The following is a 27,533-nucleotide window of genomic DNA, read 5'->3' as shown; positions in this document are numbered from 1 at the left end:
TTGGGACACAAATGTAAATATGACAGGGTTCATGCTAATTGGACTGTAATTATAACCTACGGAAGGTTTTTCTCCAATTTATGAGATAGTTCTAATAATAATAGAAATTGTTAGACAAAACAAGACTTTTTCTACGTAGAATTGTGTATTGTATTCAACTCGTTCCAGTCGTAGTTGTTAAAAATACGCAAACAATACTAGAAAAATAGGTTGCAAAGAGCATTCAATCAGTTAAAGGTCAACAATGAATTACGAGAGTAGTGTATGGTTTTACTGTGACTTGCAGGAGCTTAGGTCTGGATTTTGTAGACCCAGAATTCTCCTTTAAAATAATTGGAAAAAGACTTGGCAGCTGTTGAATCTCAACCTTGAACAGTATTAAAGTGAGACAAGATACAAAAGTGTCGCAAACGCAGTGTCCTCTTATCCAAACTAATATTATAAATGCGAAAGTAACTCTGTCTGTCTGTCTGTCTGTCTTTCTGTCTGTCTGTCTGTCTTTTCTTCACGCCTAAACTACTGAACCGATTTGTGTGAAATTTGGTACAGACATAGTTTGAAACTTGAGAAAGGACATAGGATAGTTTTTATTACAAAAAAAAAAAAATTATTTCGGACATATAGCGCCATCTATTGGTCAAATCAAAAATCTGCTGGTAGTCACTATTCCACGCGAACGAAGTTGCGGGTAAAAGCTAGTAATATTCATAACTTCCATTGTAGTGCAAAGCTGCAGTACTTTGAAATAAAATTGTTAAGTGTAAGCGTAGGTAGAATATAATATCTTGAACTTAACTTATTTTTATCTAAAGTACCTAATTAATATACATTTGTCCATTCTCAGCATTCCAGTCGCAAATAAAAATATGTTTTACCCCGTTAATACCTTTAATTCTTTACCAGTATTCAATAAGTCCACCTTAAGCCACTTTAATTCTTCGATGTTTCTCAATAATATCTTTCCAAAGATGATACGCTTCAGGATTGGGTACTCCTATCATCTTCAGTTCATCACCTATGTTCAAAAAGTTTAGCTTATCTTTGCTGTGTGGTATCCATCTGACTGGTGAATCATTTGGCGTGGGATTTCTGAAACAATAAGTTTACAAGATTAAATCACATTTATTGGCAAAGCAAATGTTTGGTATTTCAGAAAAAATAATCAAAACTGACAGCTTCACTTACCCATACTTTGCAAAATTAGTCAACAATGTTGTAATCCACTCTATAACTCTCTGGTCTTTGTCTTCAATTCTATATGGGCATATAGAACCTTTGAATATGTACATAAGATCATCTCCATGACTTGCGCCTATTTCATTCACAAATCTAGTCCTTGATTTCACGAAATTCCTTTTACCAGAATGGGTAAAATAAAAGCTATATACAGGAGCATCAGAGGTTTTCACCATCAATTCAAGTTCTAAAATTATAGGCATCTCAAAGTACAAATGAGTGTATAAGTCTGACAGTTGAAGTATTGTTTTCTCACTGACTGCTTCCTTCCCAAAATAATGTTGCTTTACTTTAAGGGCTAGTGCATTTTCCTCTTTTTTCGATTTAAAAACTAGATCTTCTTCAAATGGACTGTTTTGGTCTTTAATTTCAAGTGTATCTTTGGTCTCTTCATCAGCGAAAAACCATCCTTCTTTATCCGTAGAAGAGTACATTAGCGAAATATTTTTAATAGGCTTTTTAGTGATCAGGTTAGATGGTAAATCGTTAAGAACAGATTCTACACCTATGAAATTCTTTTCAACACAGGGCAAAAGTAAAAGTTGTTTGTGCACAAGGTGTGTAATTGGAATGTTTGCTGTTGCTAATACCAAATCTTTGTATGACAATTCTGAATATATTTCATAAAGTTTTTGTGGATCTTTTGTATCATAACCTAGCCTACTAACAATTGTACTTGCTACTCCTATTGGATCTATGTTAATTGCCCAGTTTGCTAAAGATGAGCCACTGTGCACAATAGCACGTTGAAATAAACCGTTAGTGGCTGGACTAGCAACGAGCAAAGAAACCGATGTTCCACCAGCACTTGTCCCAAAAATAGTAACGTTATCTGGATCTCCTCCAAATGCTGCGATATTTTTTTTAACCCATCGTAAAGCAGCTATTTGGTCCTTTAGTCCAGCCACAGTACCAGGTGCTTCTTCGATACCCAGACATAGAAAGCCTAGTGCTCCCAATCTATAATTAAATGAAACTAATATGACATCTTGTTTTACTAGGAAGTCTGGTCCTACAATCATCTTTCCTCCATTCCCTAATATGAAGCCACCTCCGTGTATATAAACCATGACGGGCAATGGCCCTTTGGTTTCAGATGGAACGTATACATTTATTTTCAAACAGTCTTCTGTGCCTACAACTCCAAAAGGAGTATGTTGTGGGCACTGGTACATTTCGTCCACTGCTTTATATACGCCTTTCCATTTCGGAGGGGGCAGTGGTGCCTGGAAAGTTATAAAACTATGTAAATAAAAAAGTGAATAGTCACAATGTGCTATGGGCACCATGAACGAAATGGATTTGGTTTGCGTAGTATAAGAAATCCTTATAATATTTGTAAGTCACCATCTAGGGGTATTATTATATATTTTGTGTTATTGTTTTTACCAATTCTAAATGTCGTCTAAATAAGAATACAAATGGGAGTGTGGAACTAAATTACATGTTACTTCTTAGTTAAAATTATCTCACTGCTCTGACAGAGAATACACAATGCTCTGAAGAAGTTTTGTATAAAAAATATTTTATGAACTTAAAAAACAAACAAACTTCTTCAACTAAGACCATAAAATAGTCGTTTTAGTTTAAAGTCACGTATTTCAATCAATTGTTAAGCTTCTAGGTATTCGTTATTTTACTAAGATTGTTTTCTTATTTGCATTAAATATAAGGGATGTCATGAAAAACTATCGTATAAGATTACTTGTAGTAAAATACGAGCCAAAAAAAAATAAAATTATTATTGAATGCTCTTCTAGAGGTATTTAAGCATTAACATAATGCGGTATTGAAAACATCCTTATTACCCTCGCAATTATGTTTAATTGTGAAATTCTTACTACTACAAATTAAAACAAACTGTCATTTCGACAAATAACGTTTACTTTTTATATCACATTTGAAAGAAATAATCTCATGTATTAAAAAATTTCAATTTGGTCCCTCCACCATCAAAAATATTTTCTATATTTTTTCATAATAACAGTGTTATTTGAACAACTATAATAATACTGATATCTTAGTAATTAATTTTGGTTCTTCGATATTTATAAATTTCTTTCCAAAGCTGATAATCCTCAGGGTTTGGCACTGGTATCATCTTCAGCACCTTGTCTATCTTCAAGAAGTTCATCTGGTCCCTGCTATGTGGAACCCATTTTACGGGTAAATCATTTGGAGTGGGATTTCTGAAAGAAAAACACGATGTTAATGACAAAGCTTGTGAACATAGCTGTCTTATTTACGGGAGTTTATGAAGAAATCTATTAAAATCTACTTAAATATCTAAAAAAATAAGTTGTATGGATACCTATATAACTTCATAGCTTCTAGCTTCGTTATGGTTAAAAAATCACTAACATTGATTGTAATTATATCATTTAATTTTGTGTAACAATGTAAATAGGACGATAAATATCTTTTACATTTTAGATAGCGGATTATTTACTGTTTAAACTCACCCATATTTAGCAAAATTAGTCAACATTGTTGTCATCCAGTCAATTATTGTTTGATCCTCCTTAGAAATTCTGTACGGGATTATAAAGCCTTTAAATATGTACAGAATATCATCTCCGTGGCACGCACCTACTTCATTGGCATATCTGGTCATGTATTTCACAAAATTTCTATTACCAGAATAAGCGAAATAGAAACTGTACACGGGAGCATCAGACGTTTGCGTCATCAATTCAGCTTCCAGTGTAGAAGGCATTTCAAAGTACAAATGACCCAATAAGTCTGTGACATTCGCAATACTTTCTTCACTAATATTCTTGTCCCCAAAATAATGTTTCTTTAATTTGAGGGCTACCTCCTTCTCCTCTTGTTTAGACTTGAATTCCAAATCATTAGCAAACAAGTTGCGTTTATTATATGCTTCAAGAGTTTCTTCTGTGTCAGAATTTGACAAAAACAATCCCTCTTTGTCCGTAAAAGAGTACATCAGAGGAATATTTTTGGGCTTTTTGGTTATTAAGTTAAATGGCATATCACTAATGACCTGTTCTACTCCATCAAACTTTTTTTCCACGCAGGGTACTAGCAAAAGATTTTTATTTAGAAGATGTGGGATAGGTATATGAGCTGTCGCTGATACCAGTTCTTCATCAGATAATTTAGAATATATTTTGTAAAGTTCTTCTGGTTCTTTTGCGTCGTATCCTAGCTCCTTCAAAATAACACTAGCTACTCCTATTGGATCATGATTTATAGCCCAAGCAGCTAAAGACGAGCCACTGTGCGATATGGCTCGTTTAAACAAGCCTTTTGTAGCTTCACTGGCAATTAGCAAAGATACTGAAGCTGAACCGGCACTTGTACCAAAAATAGTAACGTTATCTGGATCCCCTCCAAATGCTGCAATGTTTTTCTTCACCCATCGTAAGGCAGCTAGTTGATCTTTAAGGCCAGCATTGCCAGGTGCTTCTTTAATTCCTAGACATAGAAAGCCTAGTGCTCCTAGTCGATAGTTGAATGATACCATGATAACATCATGTTTAACCAAGAAATCAGGTCCTAATATCATTTTTCCTCCATCTCCGCCAATAAAGGCACCTCCATGAATATATACCATAACGGGTAGTGGTATTTTAGCTTTGGCTGGAACATACACATTGATCTTCAAGCAGTCTTGGGTTCCAACCACCACTTCGCTCATACTTTGTGTGCATCGCGAGTTCTCATCAACTGCTTTAAAGACTCCACTCCATTTTGGCGGGGGTAGTGGTGCCTGAAAATAAATAATTTAATGTAGAGTAGAGTTGTATTAATACTTGTACTACCTACATGTGCCTATATGTAATATTAGATGGTACCAAGGATCTAGTCATAGCAGAAATATAAGGTGATGTAGATACGCGGTGAAGCAAGCCGTATGTTGCTCTAGATTCCCTAAAATCCATTCGAACCTTTCAAATGAACATCATCCGACAAATTCAGAAGATCAAAGTAAATAAATATTATGTATGTTTATTTATATTTGCAACCTTATCAGTCAAATGGTCTCACTCAGACTTTTTTTAGTATTTACACATACAAGAGGTATTTGTTAGTTTCATTCATAAACACTCCAATTAGAATGTTTTTCAGCTCGTAATCATATTCTTATCTACCTGATAAGAAAGCTGACCTCGACTATAATTATTTTAGTGTAATGTGGTTTAACCTCGTTATCAATAGTAATAACAGTTTCTTAATTATACGATATAGTGGCTCTTTATTATTTTGTATTATGTAATAGTCATGATCACCTAGTGGTTAAAGCATCTACTCCATAAGTACTTATATTGTACGTATGCGGATACGATTTCAGATCAAGCAATTACCATCGTATTTATTCTATAGTTATTTTGTGCTTTCTAAGGAAGTTTTTAAGCGTAACTTAGTGACAATTGACTACTGATGAAACAAAATATCGTTGAGGAAACTCACACTTTCAAAACTTGGACAGCCAATAAGGCTACAATAGTAACAGCAAAAACTTTGGCAACGAACAAAACATTATCAGTCTCGTGCGTAAGCTCCTGCCGCGCGGATGTCCTTATCGCAATTACGTGCATCGTGTCGAGAGTTAAATAATTGCAGTGTGTTTTGCCGATAGGTCATTGGTCAGGTGGTAAAATGGTGCAGTGTAAGTTGTGCAAATTATCTCTTGCTCGTGCGAAGAGTGATAGCACTACGAGATGCAATGGGATATGTGAGGGTATATTCCACAAAAAATGTGCAGTGAAAATCAAGGCGTTCAGCGAAACTGGTTTATGTGATGAATGCCAGATATCACCATCAATAGGGTCATCTATCACGGTGGATATATCAAAAGGTAGGTAGGAGAAAATACTGGCAGAAGTAAACGAGAAACTGTCCATTGTCTTCACCATGAAGAAAACACTCGAATCAATGTCAAATGATATTAGTTTTTACGCCGAGAAGTATCAAGAACTCGTAGAAGAAAAAGAAAAATCTGATAAGAAGATCAAGGCGCTGGAACACAAAAACGTTCACCTTGAAACTACCAACAAGGCCTTGGAGGAAAGGGTAGCGTATCTTGAGATCAAAGAGAAAGAGAAGAACGTGGAAATTATAGGTTTAGAAGAACAAGGAATGGAAAAATTAGATAATACTGTTAAATTGCTGGCTAATAAATTGGGTATGGATACCAAGACAATTTGTGAAATAAAGAGGGTAGGCGAAGAAAAAAGGAACACATCGCCAGGCGAGCCGCAGCGTGAGATAAAACCAAGACCGGTTGTAGTAACCATGACCACACGTACAGCGCGTGATCAGTGGCTGGCTACAAGAAAAACAATTAGGCTAACAAACAATGATTTGTACGAGAGTGGAAACAAAAACCGGATTTATATAAATGAAGATCTAACCAAGAACATGCGTAATATATTCTGGACTGCAAAGATTGAACTCAAACCCCTATACAAATACATATGGACACAAGCTGGCAAAGTGCTCATTAAGAAAGATGATCCCAAAGACACAAAGATCAGAGCTATCCGTACACTATCTGACATAGATAAGTACGTGAACAACTAAGCCTGTTTACTTTCATATCCATGATTATATTACGCACTACACAGATTATTTTTATCTTTCATAATTCGATCGATATAACTTAGAAATAGAACCAAAAACTAAGTATAAAAAATACTCAGACTTAAATAGCTGGCATATAGATTTAAAACATCAACAACCAAGTTTTAATATCATACACCTAAATATTCGTTCTTTAAGAAAGAAATTCAATGAATTTCAAGCGATGATACATGATAGTATAGATAAATTAGACTGTATTGTGCTCACTGAAATTAACATTAAAAAGCATGAGTTATATTTGTACGAGTTGGAAGGGTTTGAGATGTGTGTGAACACAAGGGAAAGTTCTAGAGGAGGTGGAATTTTGATATATGTGAAAAATGTTTACAACTTTACCGCTGACACATTAAACCTTAATCATTCCGAAGTAATTAAGTGCGAATTGTTGCGCCCAGGTAAACGACCAATGCATATTGTGTGTGTATACAGACCACCCAAAACTAACAAATATGGTTTCATAAAAGAATTGCACCAGCTATTATCCAGTGCTCCGAGGGACTACGAGATAGTAACTATTGGAGATACAAACATTGACCTCATGACCAGTACCTGCAATTCAGCGAATATTTATAAAACCGATATGTGTGAACTAGGATTAGAGTGCGGGGTTATTGACATTACGCGTGAAGAGGTATATGGAGGTATAGTTACGAAGACGTGTATCGATCATGTGTGGGTGCGATCCTCAATGAAGACTACGGCGTATGTGCTAACTAGCAAGTTATCTGACCATTATTTGGTAGGTCTGTGTATCGGGTGTGACGTAAATAATTCGGTGACGAATAATAGAGGTGAGGTAACAAATATTTGTGATAAAAAAGTGTGTGAACTACTCGAAGCTGTTTCTTGGACTGAATTAATGGACTGTAAGTGCCCTTTACGTTTATACGATAAATTATGTTCAATTTTTTCTGATGTTTATACCCGGTCTCAGAAGACAATTTGTATAAGTAAAAAACGGAAACCAAAACCATGGATTACTAAAAGATTAAAAAATATGATTATGACTAGAGACAAACTATTTAAATATTGGAAGCAAAAACCTAACGATATGAATTTGAGAAGTCAGTATAATAAATACAGAAATAGACTAAATAAAGAAATAAATAAAGCAAAAAATAGCTTCCGTAAGGAAGAAATATTAAAATGTAAAAATAACCTTAAAAAAGTATGGGCTAAAATAAACAATTGGACAGGACAGAACAAAAAAAGTTTAGATAATATTATATTAAAATACCTAGGCAGATCCACTTCCTTATTAGATGTGTGTAACAATTTTTCACGTACTTTTACCCAAGAAATTACGAATATCAAGCATGTGTGTGACTGTAAGTTTCTCGATAGGTCGACATATGTAAAGGACAATTTGGTGTCATTAAGATTTCAAAAAGCAACTCCTATGGATGTTGAAAAGATAATAAATAATCTAAGCTGTGATAAGTCACCAGGAATAGACAAAATACGAGTAAAAGAAATTAAATTATTAAAAACTAAGATAAGTCCAATTTTAGCGTTATTTATAAATTTATGTGTAGAAAAGGGTATATATCCGGAGAAATTGAAAACCGCATTGATACGGCCTATTTACAAGCAAGGTTCGCACACAGATTATGCGAACTATAGGCCTATAGCCATATTATCCGTTATCAATAAAATTGTAGAAAAGTTCATAGTCAGACAAATAAGTAACTTCCTAGAAAAACATAGTATACTGGCAAACGCACAACACGGTTTTAGACGCGGTCGTAGCACGGAAACGCTGTTGGCACGTTTCACGGATGAAATAAATGAAGCCTTAGACCTGAGGAAGCAGGTGGTGGTGGTCTATATCGACTTCAAAAAAGCATTTGATACTCTGGAACACCACCAGCTGCTTCAAGCTATGCAGGAATGTGGAGTCGCAGGACCCTTGAATACCTGGCTCGCGGCGTATCTGAGTGATAGAATGATGATAACATCAGTGAGCGGGACTATCGGTGACCGGGCGAAAATCAGCTGTGGCGTCCCAACCGGTTCCGTGTACGGCCCCGTCGGTTATATTATGCATGTGAATACTATGTGCAATGTTGTCAACAATTGTAGTATATATACCTACGCGGACGATACCTGTTTGGTATATGCAGATAAGGAAATCAGTGTAATAGAAAATAAAATTCAACAGGATTTCACTAATATTGTACGCTGGGCGCATGACAACGGAATATTGATCAATATACAAAAAACTAAATGTATGTACATACGCTCACCATACAATAGGAGTGTAATTATCGTGCCGAAAATATTAGGACATACCTATGAGTGTCTACATCAAGCAAATCTAAGCTGCAATTGTGCACCTATTGAAGTAGTAAATGAATATAAATACCTAGGTTTAACCATAGATCAGAATTTCTCATGGAGAATTCACATTAACAACTTATGTGACAAACTAAGGATGGTACTTACCAAATTCTATAACTTAAGTTTTATATTAGATAGACCAACTATGTACACTGTTTACTACGCGCTTGTGGACTCGTTACTTTGTTATGGACTGACCAGCTACGGACGCACGTTTAAGACATATTTGGACAAAATAAAATTAATACAGACCAGGTTCTTAAAACTACTTGTGAACAAAAAAGTAAAAAAGAAATGTAAAGCCAGTGATTATGAGGAATTGTTTATTGAGTGTAAAATGCTGCCAGTTCATGACAGGGTAACCCTGTTGATGGCTGTTCAGCAATTCTGCAGCGACGAATTCAAAATTTGTATTAATAAACCTATAGGGCGTAGAATACATAGCCACAAAAGATATGAAATACCTACCTATAGCAATTATTATGGACAACGTAAAAGAAAGTATATGGTGCCTAAAATGTTTAATGATTTGCCATTAGCATTGCGAAGCAATAATTTAACTAAGAGATCGTTTAAAAACAAATTAAAAAAGAAACTTCATAGTGATCTCAAAGAAAAGATTACATGCTTATATAATATCCAACTTTAATTGTCCACACGCAGCACATCAGTAGATATGATATTAAAAATTATGTACCTATAATAATATGCTTAGGATGGGGCAGGAGTTCCAGAGTATTGGAATTCTTGCCTCATCCTGACCAAAGTTATTTGTTGTTTACTGTTTATAATAACTACATAGTGATAAGTAAATAAGCACGAAAAATGTAATAACAGAGTAAACGAGGAGCTACATTTGCCAACAAACTGTTTTGCAGTTTGGCAAAAGTATTAGTAAAAATGTTTGTAGAATTTATTCGGAATAAACGTTTATTTATTTTTTTTATTTTTTTTATTTATGTCTGTACTGTATGAGAAGAGGCATATATGCCTTGCAGTGGGAAAATAAAAAGGCTGATGATATGATTTTATTTAGAAACATGTACGAAATAAATAAGTACTTGGTTTTCTATAATGTTATTTACGAATTAAGGTAAATGAAACAGAGTTAGTCAAAGTTCATGCAAAGCTTTATGACAACTTCATGACGTACAAAATATTTATATAATTCTGGGTTAGTACAAAAATAAATAAATGATAGGTTTGACTCATTTAAAACCCCTGAACTAACCTGGAGGTACATGTTTCCAAGATTATCAATCCAATAAATGAAAACTAATATATTTTATCTTCCGAAATCGTTAACTTTATTAGTTTTTCGGTATTTATTATAAATACCCTTCCATAATCGATAGGGATCCGGGTTAGGAATAGGACCCATTTTCAATTCATCGTCTATGTACAAGAAAGTCATGTTGTCTTTGGAGCTCGGATTCCATCTTACTGGTAAATCATTCGCAGTTGGAGTGGGGTCTCTGAAACATACAGAAAAAAGATGAGCTTGAACCACATCATCACATGAAATCAAATAAATCTTCATTAGTAAAAATACAATCAATACTATTGGTATGAATAAAGGTATTAATACGTACCCATATTTGGCAAAGTTGGTCCACATTCTAGTCATCCAATTAATCAACTTCCGATCATTCTTGCTAACTATAAAAGGCCATACTTGTCCATTAAATAAGTACATGATTTCATCACCGTGACATGCTCCCGGCTCATTACCATATCCAGCTACATATTTTAGAAAATTCCTCCCTCCAGAATAGTTAAAATAATAGTGGTATATAGGAGCACTTGTCTTATTGATAACCATTTCAGATTCCAGTAAACTAGGTACTTCAAAATATAAATGTGTATTGAGATCTAGCAACGCATTGTAGTCTTCAAAACTAATATTTTTCGGACCAAAGTAATATTTTTTAACTGCACTTGATAGATTTGCAGCTTCGTCTTCAGTAGGGAATTTCAAGTCAGGAGCAAATATATATTTTGAATCTCTTTCTTTTAGTGTATCTTCTGTCTCATCGGGTAACAATATCACTCCTTCTTTACTAGTTGTGCCGTATATCACTGATATATTCTTGGAGTTTTTCTTAAACAAATTATAAGGTAAATCTGTTAGAACCGCCTCCTCGCCCTCAATAACATTTTCTATGCAAGGATAGTGTATCAACTGAAAATCAAAGTATTTCCCAATCGGTTTCTTAGGTTTAGCTGCAACTAAATCTCTGTATGATATCTTAGAGAATATATGATATATTTCTTTCGGATCGCTAGTTTCATAACCAAGTTCTTTTGCTACTAGACTAGCAGTAAATAGAGGTTGCCGGTTTAATGCCCAACTAGAGGTAGACACACCGCTTTGTAAGATAGCTCTTTGAAATAGTCCTTTCGTTGCATCACTGGCTATCAACATTGACACAGACGTTGCTCCAGCACTGAGTCCAAAAAGTGTCACATTGTCAGGATCGCCACCAAACGCTGCTATATTCTTCTTCACCCATCTCAAAGCAGCTATTTGGTCCTTAAGACCAGCATTCCCTGGCGCTTCTTTAATACCAAGGCAAAGAAATCCTAAAGCTCCCAGTCTATAATTAAATGTGACCAGTATAACATTTTGTTTAACTAGAAAATCAGGCCCATACAAAAGTTTTCCTCCATTTCCAATTATATAAGTACCACCATGAATATAGACCATTACAGGATATTGTTTCTGGTTTTTGATTGGGACATAAACATTGATCTTCAAGCAATCTTCGGTGCCAATAACTCCAGCAAAAGAAGGTTGTGGACATTGATAATTTTCATCTACTGCTCTGTATATTCCTTCCCAAGATGGTGGTGGCAAGGGAGCCTGAGGGAAAGGAATAAAGCAGTTAATATTTTGGAAAACGAGTTGTTCGATCTAATTTTCCACTTTAATTTACTGAACTAGGTTACCCGAACTTATCTTTAGAAAATTGACCGTAAAATATTGTGCAAATACAAATACGAACGCTTACCTGGAACCTCGTACTGCTATTAGTAGAAGCATAAGGTATGCCGAGGTATTCAAAAAACGACCCATCTGCGCTGACTTTACCGCTCAATTTTCCTTGCTCTATCTTCACTTCGGGCGCTGGCTGCTCCACCAAGTTCATTGCGAATAATGTAAATAAAACTAGTCTTTTCCCACTTTTCATATTTGATAGTTTAACTTTCACTCTTACAAAGCACGTTAAGTTTGTCGCTAAGGTTTTTACACTTAATATTTTTAAACTTTTAAAACAAAATAAAATTCGAAAAGAAGATGCTTCGAGATGTACGTGTTTACTTATAAAGCATGTGAATGTTTGTGATAAAGATGAAACACCGTTGTTTATGAGTTTCCTGTTTCAATCAATAAATGAAGTTTTATCATAATGGAGTGATTATAAGTTCAAAGTTTTCAAGGCGAGTATTATGTACCGTATCCGTGGGCCTACTAATAATTATGAGCGATTATCAATATTTTATTACAAAAGCTATTGATAACAGTACTTTCAGAGGTCATATTGAATATTATGGAAAAATACTTTTATGCTAGACGATAAAGGGAGAGTATCTATGAATAATTATCTATCTCCGTTTTAAGTCGAGACATTGAAAAGAAAACTTCAGGTTGGGTTTCAAGAATCCAGATTTTATTTTTGAAAGTCATTCGGTGTATGTTTTTTACGATACTTTTCGTATATATTTTTCCATAATTGATAAGCGTCTTGATTAGGAATAGGTCCCATTTTTAAATCTTCATCAATGTAAAGGAATTTCATTTGATCTTTGGTGCTGGGTTCCCATTTGGCTAGCAAGTCGTTTGTAGGCGTTGGATCACTGCAAAGATAAAATGATTGAAATGATTTTTCTAATGATACACATCAAGGCAAAAATAATTACGTCAAACTAGAATACAAACCCATATTTCGCAAAATTACTCCACATTTTAGTCATCTTTTCTATAACTTTCTTATCATTATTGTTTATGGGGAAAGGCCAAATATTTCCCTTGAAGACATATAATATTTCGTCGCTATGATAAGCTCCTGGTTCATTTCTAAATCCAGCTATAAACTTCAAAAAGTTTCTTCCACCAGCGTAATTAAAATAGTAATTATACATGTTTGCTTTGTTATTCTTAATTAAAGTTTCCGACTCTAAAATGGCAGGTACTTCAAAATATAATTGTGTGTTGAGATCTATTATAATACTGTGTACTTCAAAGCTGATATTCTTTTCTTTGAAGTAGAATTCTCTCGCCATTTTTGAAACTTTAGATGCCTCTTCTTCTGAAGGGAATTCGAGATCTGATGCAAATATGTATCGTGCATTTCTTGCCGCCAATGATTCTTCAGTATCATCAGGTAATAAGAATATTCCTTCTCTACTGGTTGTTCCATAAATAACAGGTATATTTTTAGGATTACTTTCAAAAATATTGAAAGGATAATCTGTTATAACAGCTTCTTCCCCTTCAATTTCTTGTTCGACACATGGATAGTTCAGCAATTGAGTATCAAAATACATACCAAGTGGCTTTTTAGGCTTAGCTTTTATTAATTTTTAGGGTTCCGTACCTCGAAAGGAAAAAACGGAACCCTTATAGGATCACTTTGTTGTCCGTCTGTCTGTCTGTCTGTCTGTCTGTCTGTCTGTCTGTCTGTCAAGACCCTTTATCTCAAGAACACGTGGACGCATCAAGCTGAAATTCACATGAAATACTCAGGTCTGTTGTCCCTTTAAGCTGTGAAAATATCAAACTTCTAAGCCAAGCCAATCAAAAGATACAACCGATTATGTCGATATTTTCAACAAATTTTCGACACTCGCAAAGGAATCAAAACCTACAGGGTACTTCCCGTAAACTCAGAATCTTGAAATTTGGCATGAAGCATTGTCATATAATGCAAATATAGGAAAAATTGCGAAAATCAATTTTTTTTAGTTAAATAATATTAATAAAAATATTTTAATAAAATGAAACTTACTACCTTATTTCTCACGAACGAATAAAGGTACCAAATTGAAATTTATACCAAATACCTAGGTCTATTGTCCCTTTAAGCAATGAAAAAATCAAACTTCTAAGTTAAACCGATCAAAAGATACAGCAGTTTTACCGACACCTTAGACGAATTTCCGTCACACGCTAGGGAATCAAAACCTACAAGGTACTTCCCGTGAACTCAGAAACTTGAAATTCGGCACGAAGCAACGTTATATAGTACAGATAAAGGAAAAATTGCGAAAATGATAAATTTGAAGTTACATAAAATATTAAAATATTATTTTTGCTTACATGACATAAAATATTTTTTTAATGATTATAAACTTACTACCTACCCTTTTTCACATGAACGCGAAGAGATATTAAAGTTTTGAATAAAAAGTGAAATTCATATCAAACACTTCTTAAATATAATTGCCTCTAAACTGTGAAAAATTTTAAATCATTCAAAGGTCATTGGGCACCTTAGTATGGAAACCATACCCACGGCGGACACGAACGAAATATAGCACAGTATAATGATATAAGGCTCTGATTTACTATGGCATTAGTCGCATCAATGTGAACCATGGGAATCTAGAGCAAATCAGGTGTAAACATCAAATATTTTCCTCATTTCAATGGGGAATTTAAACGACCACGTTTGACGGATTTGAGAAATCATTTCTTTGTAGTGAAAGAGTATACTCACCGTTTATTTCCATTGTCATCAGGTCAGGATCTGATGATGGAAATCCTGAGAAATCGAGGGCAACTATCAGAAATTGTAGGCATGCATAGGATTAAAACTTGATTCTCAGATGTATGTCTGGTGATACTATCAAACAGTGAAGGTTTAGAACTTACCTGATGATGGAGACGTGAGAAAGTCGAGAGAACTCCTTAACGGTATGTTTTAGTTACGTCGTGTTTGGGCTTATATTATTCGTATTGACGAGAACTTTTCACAAAAGTTAAAAATAAAAACTTTTTACAAAAAAAAACAACTTCTAAAAACAACAAGAAAACTGTTTATATGCATCGGTCTAGATCTCGGTGGTAAATATAGATGCATCCTCTAGACACCGACTTCTAGACCGATGCACCTAACATCTTTTTAATTTCTTTCTTGCTTTTGTTTTCTTGTTGCTTTTTTATATGTTTGAAGTTGGATTTGTGTGTAAAATGCTACAAAATAAAATAAAGCCGACTTTATAAAACAAAGAAAGGGACAGAATTACACTTTTGTCAAGGCTCTAGAAACGTAAAGCCAGCAGCCCCGAATCCTGCTCTCTAGAAGTCGTTGTTACAATTCGACAGCTACAAGTCGTCAGGCGGTTTCGAAAAAAACCTGAAACTGGGACTCGTTAGGTGATTAATCCCTCAAAAATAAAAGCAATGGCTGCTTTAACCCAAGTTAGTAGTGAATTCTCATCACCTAAAATAAAATAAGCTCCAATACAAGGTTACGTTATAAATTGTAAATGAGTTCCCATAACTATATCTGATCTTTGCTATCGATCTCACAATGGCAGTCAAACCTATCTATGTGGAATGTCTTCGCCAATACGAATAAAATAAGCCCAAGCACGTGGTAGTTGCAACATACCGTTCAGGAGTTCCCTCGACTCTCTGTAGTCTCCATAATGAAATCAGCTCCAAACCTTCACCGTTTACCAGTACCCTCAAAAATACACTCACATGTCTGGTTATGACTCGATGCGTGCCTACAATATTCAAGACTTAACCTCTAAGAGTTGACCTCGATTTCTCAGGGTTTCCAGATTCTCATCAGATCCTGGTCAACCGAATTGGCATCTTCCTTCTTTATGAAAAGTCTTTAACAATAAAAACAAGCATTGCAACCTGTACAATCCTCTGAAACTGCTTGTCTTTTATATTTTTCAATCGATCCTGGACATTCGTCTCAATGGAATTTTAATAAAATATTTGTATTCAAAGAAACGTCATACCATTCTCCACGATTTAAAACTACTTTGATTCATGTCCGCCACTTTTTACAAAGCGGGTCAGATATGCCCAATGACCTTTAAGACATAATTAGTTATTTTCAATCAAATTTCTGAATGATGACTATAAAATGTTGTATATAAATAACTTTTACAAGGTACTGGCCTACTATTTTAGTTATATTATAAAAAAAAAATATTAACTATTTTGACTCTCACGAAATTACCATAACTATGATTGTTCTAAACTAAACGGTTGGCGCGAGACTCACTTTTTATCTGTACAGGATTTGTACGGAACCCTCGGTGCGCGAGTCCGACTCGCACTTGGCCGGTTTTATTCATACGGTAATTTGGAAAATATTTCATATATTTCTTTTGGGTCCTTAGTATTATAGCCTAGTTCTTTAGCTATTAGACTGGCAACCCATAATGGTTGTCGGTTAATTGCCCAACTTGATATAGACGAGCCACTCTGTATGATTACTTTGTGAAATAGTCCTTCAGTTGCTTTACTAGCTAGAAGTAAAGACGCGGATGTGGCTCCAGCACTTTGTCCAAAAAGTGTCACATTATCAGGATCTCCACCAAACGCTGCTATATTTTTCTTCACCCATCTCAAAGCAGCAATTTGGTCTTTAATACCAGCATTTCCAGGAGCTTCTTTGATACCCAAACAAAGGAATCCCAACGCTCCAAGCCTATAGTTAAATGTCACTACTATGACATCTTGATTGACTAGAAAATCAGGTGCATATATAAATTTACCACCGCTTCCTAGCAAGAATGCTCCTCCATGGATATAAACCATGACTGGTAATGGTGTTTTAGCCATTGAAGGTACATAGACGTTGATTTTAAGACAGTCTTCAGTTCCTACAATCCCTATTAACGAAGATTGTGGACACTGGTATATCTCATCAACTGCTTTGTATACTCCGTTCCAAGATGGCGGTGGGAATGGGGCCTAGGAAAGAAAACACTACTGGATAATTTGTACTTTTTTGAACAACTGCGATGAAACTCAAAAAATGATTTTTACCAGAATTTGGTACAATAGAACCTACAATTTTGGGTTAGATATTAAATCTCCGGATTCTTTCTTGCTTTTCTAAAAATCAAAATAGAATATAGTTACAGAAAAAAAAAAAGAATAATGTTATTCATTGTTTAATGATTAGCATCATTATAATTGAATGTTGTAATACGAGGTAACTACATAAATATAGCGACCTCCGCACCTGACCTCAGATAATACAAAGTATCGACGACCTATATTTTTGTCTTATCTTGCCGACTGTTACTACATGCATTGATAAGCCAGGATTTCTTATACTACGAAACCGAATCTATTTATACAAACAAACTTTACACACACTATATGCATTACTAAAAACTATTCTAATATTAATAGAAGACTTGTTAAGTAAATAATGATAATATCGATCACGCTTACCTTGAACCTTGTGCTGCTGTTAGTAGTAGCGTAGGGGATTCCGACGTATTCGAAAAACGACCCATCGGTACTGATTTTACCGCTCAAAGTCCCTTGCTCGATGGTCACTTCGGGTGCCGGCTGATCTACTAAATTCATCGCGAATAACGTAAATAAAACTATTCTTTTGCCGCACTTCATTTTGATGTGTTCGACTCTAATAACTGGGTGTTAAAGCTCAATTTTGCTTGTCAGTTTGCTTGAACCATCCGGTTGAGGTTATGTCATAGCTTGATTAGTAACACTGAGGGAATTAGAACTTCTGAACCACAAAATATTGTTGTTACACAGCACTCATTTTGGTAAAGTTTCTAGTCATATTTTTAAGTTTATAAAACAAAACACAGTAGCACCTTAATGTGTTCACCTAACGAGTGTTTATAATATTTGACAGTTCACCGGTTGGCCTCGCGTGACGCACACTGCGCACGCGCGCTGATACCGTGAACGCGTTAAAAAGAGATAGTGAATATTATTAGTACGGGTACACGTGTTCTAGGAACGGAACGCGGCTGTTAACAGAATAAAAACCGGCTAAGTGCGAGTCGGAATCGCGCACGAAGAGTTCTGTACCATTATTTAGAAAACTAGCAAAAAAATCATGTTTGCTGTATGGGAGCCCCGATTGTATTCTAGTTTTCAGTATTTGTTGTTGCGGCAACAGAAATACATCATCTGTGTGAATTTCAACTCTCTAACTATCATGGTTCAAGAGATACAGCCATAGACGGACGGTGACAGACGGACGGACGGACTGACAGAGGAGCGAAAACAATAGGATCCCGTTTTACCTTTTGGGTACGGAACCCTAAAAATTGGAATATAAGTTATTTTATATGCAGAAGACCACTAAGAACTGAGAATTGTGCTTTTTCTTTTATAGATTAAGGTGGATAGGATAGTCTGATGTAATTTTGCAGTTTACGTGCTCACACTATACACTATCATTGAAAGATTAGATAATTGCCGACGTGACATAGGCAGGGCAAATTACGCAAAGATTATCTTGTTCCGCCTAGTTTCTCGAACTATTTAATACATGCGTCATTCTTCTTCAGACTTGTTTAATACCTACACTTTTGCCATTTGTTGGTTGATTATTTAATTGTATAGAGGTATCTAAAGGGAACAAAAATGTATCTTACAATTTTGATTATAATTTAAAAGCTAAATCTTAAACGGCTAAACGGTAGAATGTTGATTATTTACTTGCTTGTAAAACTACTATTCTATACATAGCAATAGAGTTCTAGTTACAAATTAATTGGCGAATTCAGACAATTATACAAAATAATCACCAGAAACACTTGAAACATCACAAATAAATTCAAATTAGGTTCGTTCAGTTCCTCCATAGCAGACCAAATTACTGTTTATAAATAAAGATGTGTTGATCTTCCATTAGTACGCTTATAATGACCGTACAATTTAAATACAAAACGGCTTCTGACGTGCCTAAACAGGCCATTTTCTCGTCGCGTCGCATGTCCAAAATTTATTTGAATAAATTAGGGAAAAGGCGAAAACTGTTGAATTTTAACCCGATCCCGCACGTGACCGACGGACGGCGTCTCGTTGAATTTTAAATATTTTCCTACACTTAAATTATTATAATGCCATTAGGATATAATGACTCAAAGGCCCTTTGAAAAGGTTACAGACAAATGTGTTTGACAAATATTTAAAGTTGTTAGTCCTATAAATATTGTGCTCATATTTTTAGGTATCCAAATAATACGTAAATCTCGTACTTCTATAATTATTTAGTACTATCTAGTCTTCCACAATCACAAAAAAATCGAGACTCTTCATGCAAAATCTGTTAACATTGGGTTAATTAAGTTGGTTTGTATTTTTTTTTAATTTTCATATCTTATAATTTATCTTATTATATGGTTTCTTAGAAAACTGCAGTTTCATATAGGTATTATAATTTCATTCCATCAAAATCATTGATAAATAAGGATTTAGTATTACCCTAATCTTAAAATCGGAGTATTGGCAGATCCTGCTTCGAGGAATTAAGATCCGTACAGCAAGATCTACCTTTACATTACCCAAAGCTTTGATCAAACTGCACCTAACGTTGATACCGTTTGCAATTCAAGCCACCTAAAGGGAAATACCCTTTTAAAAGAAGTTATTCGCCGGCTTCCAAGTAATAACAAGTTATTTGACAAACCAGAAGACCCGCAAAAACTTTTCCATCTCGCGCTTATGAATTCAAAAGTGTTAAATTCTCCGAGTACCGATTGGCGGGAGCAAAATCGATTTGCGATTTGCATCGAAGACGGGGAGCGACTCGGCTATTACTGATGACTCCGAAACTAATCTTCAAAGACTTCGTGAAGGTGCTGCTTGAATATATTTTAATGATACTTCATTATCATCTCAAACGGTATGCGCTTTTTGGCGGTCTGACATTTTTTGGAAATACAAGTACCTAGTCGTCTGCATGCGAGTGCATTATACAGTTTGTGCATCTGAAGCATGAGAGATGGCAAGCGAAATATTTCACAGTTATCCTGTGGAATTCTGCAAGCTAGAATGTTTCCGCAGAATGTACGACTAATGCAAAGAATTTCAGAAATAAACGTAAAACGCTAGCTGTTCCTCATACGAGGAGTCACGCTATTTTCTCATGAGTGCGGTAAAAAGTACAAAGCGCGTGCTTGTGTAGATATACATTTGTCGATTGTCAGGTGAGCGTGGTTAAAGAACTGTCGGCGCTACATCCATCACTTGTCGTATATAAAAACCGCTAAAGAACGTTGACTGACAAAAACGATGAACAAAACCGGCACACATGCAATCCGTGGTCGCTTAAATCAGGAGCTCGGCATTATTACGCAGAAACAATACAGTGGCACAGTCGACCACTTCAACACGCGCGGGACTTTTTGCAGTTTTTACTACCGCCCAAATTTCGTTTCATTTCAACGTTCTGATTTAAAGCTGAGCGTTCAACGTGGCTTTTATATCGTAAACTAGTAAATTGACAGAATTTCCTAGAAATTTTTAACACCAAAAATGTACTGAGAATGATGACGTAAAGTCTTTTGGAATTGAATTTTTGCAGCTTGCTGAAATGGGGAAAATACTTCTTATTAAGGTTTTTGAAATTTTTATCGGAAAGGTGTCTGAGTGAGAGGTTCCTAATTATACTGCAAAGCAGTTATTCTATTATTTTTTACAACCTAAGCAGAATAAAATTCTTAACCAAGCAGGCTCGATACCCAAACCGCATACTCCTAGGTACTTCTACCTCCTCACAAAGACTATACATTTCCACAGTCTTTTCTACCAATTCCTTGAATCCCATAGTGAAGACCTAGCCTTCATCAGAAGCCTGGCCCTGCCGGCGGCCCGCCAAGTGGTAATATTCGCACAATTAAAGCGCACACCAGTCGACTCCGGATTGTTTCGCCCACTGTACGGTGTACGAATTGTGGAATATTAAAAGGACAATATTAAAATGGCATTAAAAAGCATGATTTTGGACTTGTTGCTTTATTTAATAAAATTAAACCATTAGTTTTGTGATTTTTGGCGCCCAAAGTCAGAAATTTTATATATGTCTCGAAAGCGGGTGAGCTATATTTTGAGCTGTAAATATGGACATACACATTGTTTTTATATGGGTAAGTTCAGGAGCCCTCAGTATTAGCCGAGTAGCTGAGTCTTTCAAAGACAGTGGGCATATTATTTACATACACAGGTATGATTCATCCACTTTCATGAAATAAAACACTTCTATCACTTTCAATTTTGCTTAAATTGCTGTTGGTGACCTAAATACAGAGATGCCAAAATGTAACCTAATGAAACATAGAGAGCGATGCCTTCCTCAAACAATAACACTATGTAAATACGTATATGACATCTCCTTCATAATAACCACAATAAATCAACCGTCGTGAACCTTTAAGAACGCATGACACACTTCAGTTAACCTAAGACAATAATAAATCTAATTTGGGTGACATAATTTTATCTTGAGGAGACGTTGATAGATCATCTGAAGACTTTCACATAACATTCATTTATAAAGGGGCGTTAAAACTCGACTGTTTTTGTAGTTCATTAATAATGAAGTATTGTGGGTATTAAGCGGATTGTTAAGGGTGAATGTTTGCGGGAGTGATACTGTGTGTTTAGGTTGAATCAGGTCATGATGTGCAAAATCGGAATTTGTCTTATTCGCCGTGGAAAATGAGCATTATATTAAGGGTTGTTAAAAATAAGATTTACATGTTCAAAATGAACAGTGAAGTTGGTTTTGATTAATGGTTGTAGCTCTAATTTTGAAAATCTAATGACTATTGCCATGTTGGGAAATTTTCAGGAACAGCTCTTATAATTTTTCCCAATTTCTTCATAACTACATAATCAATAATCTACAGCTATTTATAAACAGCTTCCAAAGCACCCTAAAATTTCATCCTACAACCGATAAACAATTTGGTTCTCCCAGCGACAAAATAAACGAACACCGTAAGATAAAGCCATTAAATAAAGCTGGCGGGGCTTTAAATAATCGAGTTAAGTGTGTGGCAATACCTTAGCGCGATCAATTCAAACTGGATCATACAAAACGGTATTTATCATAATATCATGTCACGTTGACTTACGTTGACGCCACGGGAATATGTGTTTTTGGAAATGTTAGGAAAAGCTTTTAATGTCTTATTGTTTTTGTGCTATACAATTTGTTTATTTAATTTATTAAGGATAGTATTGAGGACCATAAGTGCCGCAAGCGTGTTTTGTTTGGTGTAAGAAGTTCACCGTGGTATGTATTTAGATAAAAGAACAACCATTAATTTCTGGACTCACAAAAGTAGATAATAGTATATGTTACTTTCAGGATTTGAGATTTACCCTACTGCAAAGAAGTGTTATGTTTTTGTACACAATAAAATGTCTATAATGTGAACCAGCTTTTATTAAACAGGTTTTTAACTTACTAACCGCTAATCTTAACATGTTTATTTATAAGTCGTTTTTCTAAAACCGCACGTAGTAGTAATAGATGTCCATAAACGAGCTTAGGTTAAGTTCATTACAAAAAGGACCTTCTAACCTTTAATAGCGTAGCGATTTAACCGCGACCGTTAACCGTCAAGTAACGTGTTTACCTTCTCGTTGTAAACTAACTTGTTTAACCTACTTACTCTTAAAATCTGCGGTTAAACACGTTACACTGTTTATGACATGGTGCGGTTTTACACATTAGAACTAACTTTAAGAATATACAGCAAGAATATGTTTAATTAAGAAGGAGGAAGAAGTAAAATCTGCTGTATCTGCCTAGCCGTTTCTTATCTACATTAATTTTTAGTTTGCAAAGAGGCCAATTGATATCAGTTTTTCCGAGAGCTGACTGCATTTCTTATCTTCACAATCTGTTACTGAGTATTTCATCAGCAATGACTTTCAAGTAAGGCTGGTAGTCTATTTTTCGACAAATTACTTCATATGGGTATGACTTCATAAATTTTATATTTCTTAAAAGTAACATCAAAAATAAAAAGTCTCCTATTCATGGATACACCCATCAAAACCTAGTTTACCTTGGTCATCCACTAACAGGTCAACAGCCTAGGGCGATAAAAAATGGCTATAAAAATGCAGATTGACGACCAAACTTTACTAATTTAAACTAAAATAAGTAGTGCTGTCATTTTAGTTTCATTAGACAATCCTCTCAGTTTTTACACAATATTGTACCTACACTAACACTGCTATAGAAGAAAAGTAAAACTTCCAGAACAACAGTACGGTACCATACAAACTGCGAGGCTGCAACGTCATCATTACGCGAGTGACGTCACGCGCGCCATGATTAATGTTAATGAGCGTCAGCTGTCTCAAGTACAATGACATAAGAAATGGTATGGTTAAGCCCTTTCGTGGGGGAGAATCTTATGTGTGTAGCGATTAAATACTTATTCTTGTAAGCTTGCGCTTTATAAGGGAACTCTTCTCGCACCCAGAAACATGTTGAACTTATATTTATCTATAGTTAAATAAAACGGTGCAACACTAATTACAATGACTTAACAAAGAAACAGTTATCAAAAATATAATATGTAGGTACAGTCGACAACATAAACAAACTTAAAACTAGCATGAAACAGTGGACATTAATATAACCAATACTTGTAAAATAGCTTACATTCTTTGATAAAGGTTTACAAAATAGGCCTACTACCTATTCAGCCATTTTTTGTATGAAAAAATAAAATACATCATGCATTAGTTAAACCGTCCACTTGTTTATCCAAACAAGTTTTTATTTATTTTTCAGGCGACCTCATATTGCCTATCATAACTTCAACCAAACTAAAACAGTAAAGGTACGTCCCAGTGCACATAAATAAACAAACTACTAGTTGCCGCCGTGAAATGGCAAGGAAAAAAGTTTTTTTCTTTATTTTTGTTAACAAGTCACATCCTTTTATGTCGAGCGAAAAGCGTTGAATAAAGCTCTCTTATTTGGCGTAAAAATAATGAATACGGGGACTTCTGCTTTCTGCAAAATGTGTTTTGATTATTTAAATTTTAATGGGTTTCTGAAAATGATGTTATTTTTAACGTGGAGGTGCCATGGGTGTCCTTAATTTATTTGTTTATTTTAATTAGACCTACCTACTACACGTATTGACCAAGCTAAATCAAATTCAGCAAAATAGTGACAGTTACTGTTACTTTTTTTAATTGACCCGATTCTAAGTACCTACATAAGTTACTATATACCTACATCACTATAATATTCTCGGTCATTAGCCAATGATCGTTAACCCTTCAATAACCTGCACCAGACAGCATAATATAAAAGTCCCCACATCACAGCGATAGAATATTGAAAATTCTCCAAGACCAGCAACCAAGAGGTTCCTCGAGTGAACTAGACTTGTTTAAGGATTTAAGATTTGGCTTCCTTGGCGCTCAGCCAGCGACTTGTCACTGAAAACTGGATGTTGCTTTTTAAAGTCCAATACAATCAAATTGTGTTAGACTTTTTTCTCTTGCTTCGGAAATTGTCGCAGTTACATTTTAAATGGTACAAGAAATAAACTAGTTAATGCTGTTCCCATGCCTTATTTAAAGGAGTCATTAAAATTATTATAACAGTTTATATTGTGCTATTTTAAAACATAAACATATTTTTAGAATAGATGTAGTTCAATTAGTATCAGCAAAAACAAGAGTTAACATAAATGATTCAATAGAGCTTAACCTTTTTTCTCAAAACTTAAAAAATAAATTCGGTGAACATTCTAACCCCTTTAAAGGCATAAAACAGACAAATTCTTAATTAACCTTACTTTATGCTAACTTCATTTACAACTAATAAGTACGAGACGCTCTTATTTTCCATAAAAAAGTTTAATTATTCAAGAAAGGCTACTGTTGCTGAATATTAATTTCGAAGGCTGTTTTATTATGAAGGACGCAAAGGTATTATGTTGCAGGCCAGCAATTTGTGACGCGACAAAACGTTGTTAGTTCAAGCGAAGTGTCGAGTCTACGACGTTCCATTACTCGGTGATTTCGTGAAAATATTTAAATGAATGGACGCTTTGACTTGCTCAAATATTGGCTTATATTTTGTTAATTGTGGATTTTGTTGTGAATTATAAATTATTTGATTTGTTAATGCTTTTGTGGTAAATGTCACTAAGGCTGAGCATCATTGGTATGAGTAGAAAATTATGAAAATCGAATTCTACTTTGCATTCTATAGCATATTGTTAGCTACCCTTTGAACCTTACTGATAAATGATTATCGAGTTTTTGTGTGAAAAACTTACAAAACGATCACAAAGCCACGAACTTTCACATTCATATTAGTAACATTTAACGTCATAATTCCCATTGCCCACCCATGGCATGGCAGGCCACAAAACCCGCGACCCTTTAAAGCCTGTTTTTGCGCCATCAGCCAATACGAAATGACGTCACAACCATAGACAAACGGGATCGCGTTAACCCTCCTTTGTGTAACACAAAGCCTGCAGGTATTAAGGAAACGTGTGAATTGTGCACCTTACTCGATGCTGTAGATTGTAGATTCTACACGGCTATGTTCCGTAATATTCATAAATACCTGTATGATTGTATGAACTACTGATAGAATCATAATTTCTATGTGGAAGTTTGTTTATTTTGCGCTTCCACGGTTATGGAACATCAATGGGTATTTGTTTCGGATGTGGTTTAGATGATATTTTGGACATAGTTTCAGATGTAACCAGTAAACATTCCAAAATGTGGGTGACATCGTGGAAATAAATATGTGTTCTGCGGCATACTGTCCTATTCCACTTGCATGGAAGTACACTTCGTCACTTTTTTAATCTTCCCATTCTCAAAAATCATAGTTACAGAAAAAATTGGGGTGCTTGTCATCCTAGATAGTTTTGTAAACATATTTTTAATTCAAGTATTCAGACCCAAATTGGAATGTCATCCCGGCAAAATTTGTCCTGCCATATTTTTGTAGACAACGGAAAATCTCACGTTACCCATTCCGATGGTTTTATCTGCTCTCAGGAATTTTACACATTTTTGAACAGATTTCTCTCGAATCGACTAATTGGAAGTGTGCACCTAAATTCGACATTCTTCCACGGATGTGAAGATCGGAAATATGGATAAATCATGATTGAAAATGTACCATATTTCTAACAAACATCACAATGACTGCAATAAGCATTTAATTCTTGAATTTGGAGATATGAGTTGAGTACGAGTTTTTTTTTTTAATATATTCTCTAATCTATTTCAATCGTTTGCTACGCTTTCACGTAAAACTTTTAAACTGACACGTAGGACGATAGATAAGATGTAGGCAATAAACTGAAATTGCGATAAATTCTTCTATAAAAAACATAAATGCTTTCATATATTTATATCTATTTCAGTTTCATATCAACTTCATCCACTAACAAGACACTGGATAGATTAAATATTTATAATACGTTACAGTCGCCGTCACTCACTCGAGACGTTTACAAAGAAAATCCATTGGTATGAAAATTGCGTATAAAGCATGGCACAAATTACCTAACACTTGAAAAATAAACTAACATAAATGCAGGCTTAAATTTTCCGCGACAGCGTCTCAAGGAAACCTTACTTTTTCACCTTATGTTGTGGTACAAGTTATAAGCTGTTGCGATAATCTTAGAAAAGTAACTGGTACAACACATTTTTGAAGCATTACAAATGGTTATACTAGCACTAAAATAATAACAAACAAGTATTTGTTTATAAGAAGATATAATAATTCAAAACGTTAATTAATTTTAATTAACATTTATACAAGCATAACCAAATATTGTTACTTCTCAACTAAAATATAATTGTCATCATCATATCAACTCTCAAACATTAAAATACCTCAGAGAGCACTAGATATTGACTTACTGGATAACACAAATTATTCCTGCCTTCAATCAACGCTTCTAACAAAATAAACTCTGCTATCAAAAAACTGTTGCACCATTTACTTGTACCACCGCCCAACCTCAAGCACGGCGCACCTCTTGCACCACATGGAGGGCCTCGGCAAAAAACCACTGCGACTAGGGCCCTTAAAATGTGGTAATTAAGATTTATATTCGCTTGGCAAATCACAAGAGGCAGCATCACCGCATCGGAGCATCCCTCGCAGAGAATATTTCTTTAGCGCTGCAACTTGTTTCTCGGAATTAAATTAAAAAGGAAAGTTATGAGGTTTATAATATTAATGTAGTTTTTCCTAGAATCCGATAAATATAATTAATTTGCGATAGATACTTTCAAATGCAGTTTTAATAATAAATGCAATCTGCATTAAAATCTGTGAATATTCTTGCAAAAAACAGCA

The 27,533-nt window shown here is 34.9% G+C and overlaps 2 protein-coding genes across 5 annotated transcripts; both read right to left on the bottom strand.

Annotated features, from left to right (window-relative positions):
• Positions 1 to 893: 893 nt before the first annotated feature.
• On the bottom strand, positions 894 to 18,288 carry LOC135116762 (bile salt-activated lipase-like). Of its 4 annotated transcripts, XR_010276401.1 has the most exons (4): positions 12,195 to 12,759; positions 10,776 to 12,046; positions 10,415 to 10,658; positions 4,831 to 4,969 (listed from the first exon to the last, which is right to left on the bottom strand). XR_010276401.1 is itself a non-coding variant. In XM_064034311.1 (3 exons), exons 1-3 carry the CDS (start codon positions 17,795 to 17,797, stop codon positions 921 to 923), a joined length of 1,626 nt encoding a protein of 541 aa, XP_063890381.1. In that variant the 5' UTR covers positions 17,798 to 18,288; the 3' UTR covers positions 894 to 920. The 4 variants fall into 4 exon arrangements, 3 of the variants coding, with proteins under 3 accessions (XP_063890381.1, XP_063890382.1, XP_063890383.1); XM_064034311.1 differs by lacking the exons at positions 4,831 to 4,969; positions 10,415 to 10,658; positions 10,776 to 12,046; positions 12,195 to 12,759 and adding exons at positions 894 to 1,089; positions 1,186 to 2,462; positions 17,618 to 18,288; XM_064034312.1 differs by lacking the exons at positions 10,415 to 10,658; positions 10,776 to 12,046; positions 12,195 to 12,759 and adding exons at positions 3,157 to 3,425; positions 17,618 to 18,123 and having other exon boundaries at positions 3,699 to 4,969.
• LOC135116763 (carboxylesterase 5A-like) lies at positions 12,833 to 13,788 on the bottom strand. Its single transcript, XM_064034314.1, has 2 exons — positions 13,124 to 13,788; positions 12,833 to 13,041 (listed from the first exon to the last, which is right to left on the bottom strand). Exons 1-2 carry the CDS (start codon positions 13,729 to 13,731, stop codon positions 12,855 to 12,857), a joined length of 795 nt encoding a protein of 264 aa, XP_063890384.1. The 5' UTR covers positions 13,732 to 13,788; the 3' UTR covers positions 12,833 to 12,854.
• Positions 18,289 to 27,533: the final 9,245 nt, after the last annotated feature.

Source organism: Helicoverpa armigera, chromosome 4 (assembly GCF_030705265.1).
Source record: "Helicoverpa armigera isolate CAAS_96S chromosome 4, ASM3070526v1, whole genome shotgun sequence".
Classification (NCBI taxonomy): Eukaryota; Metazoa; Arthropoda; class Insecta; order Lepidoptera; family Noctuidae; genus Helicoverpa; species Helicoverpa armigera.
This window is presented reverse-complemented; position numbering and strand designations above follow the sequence as displayed.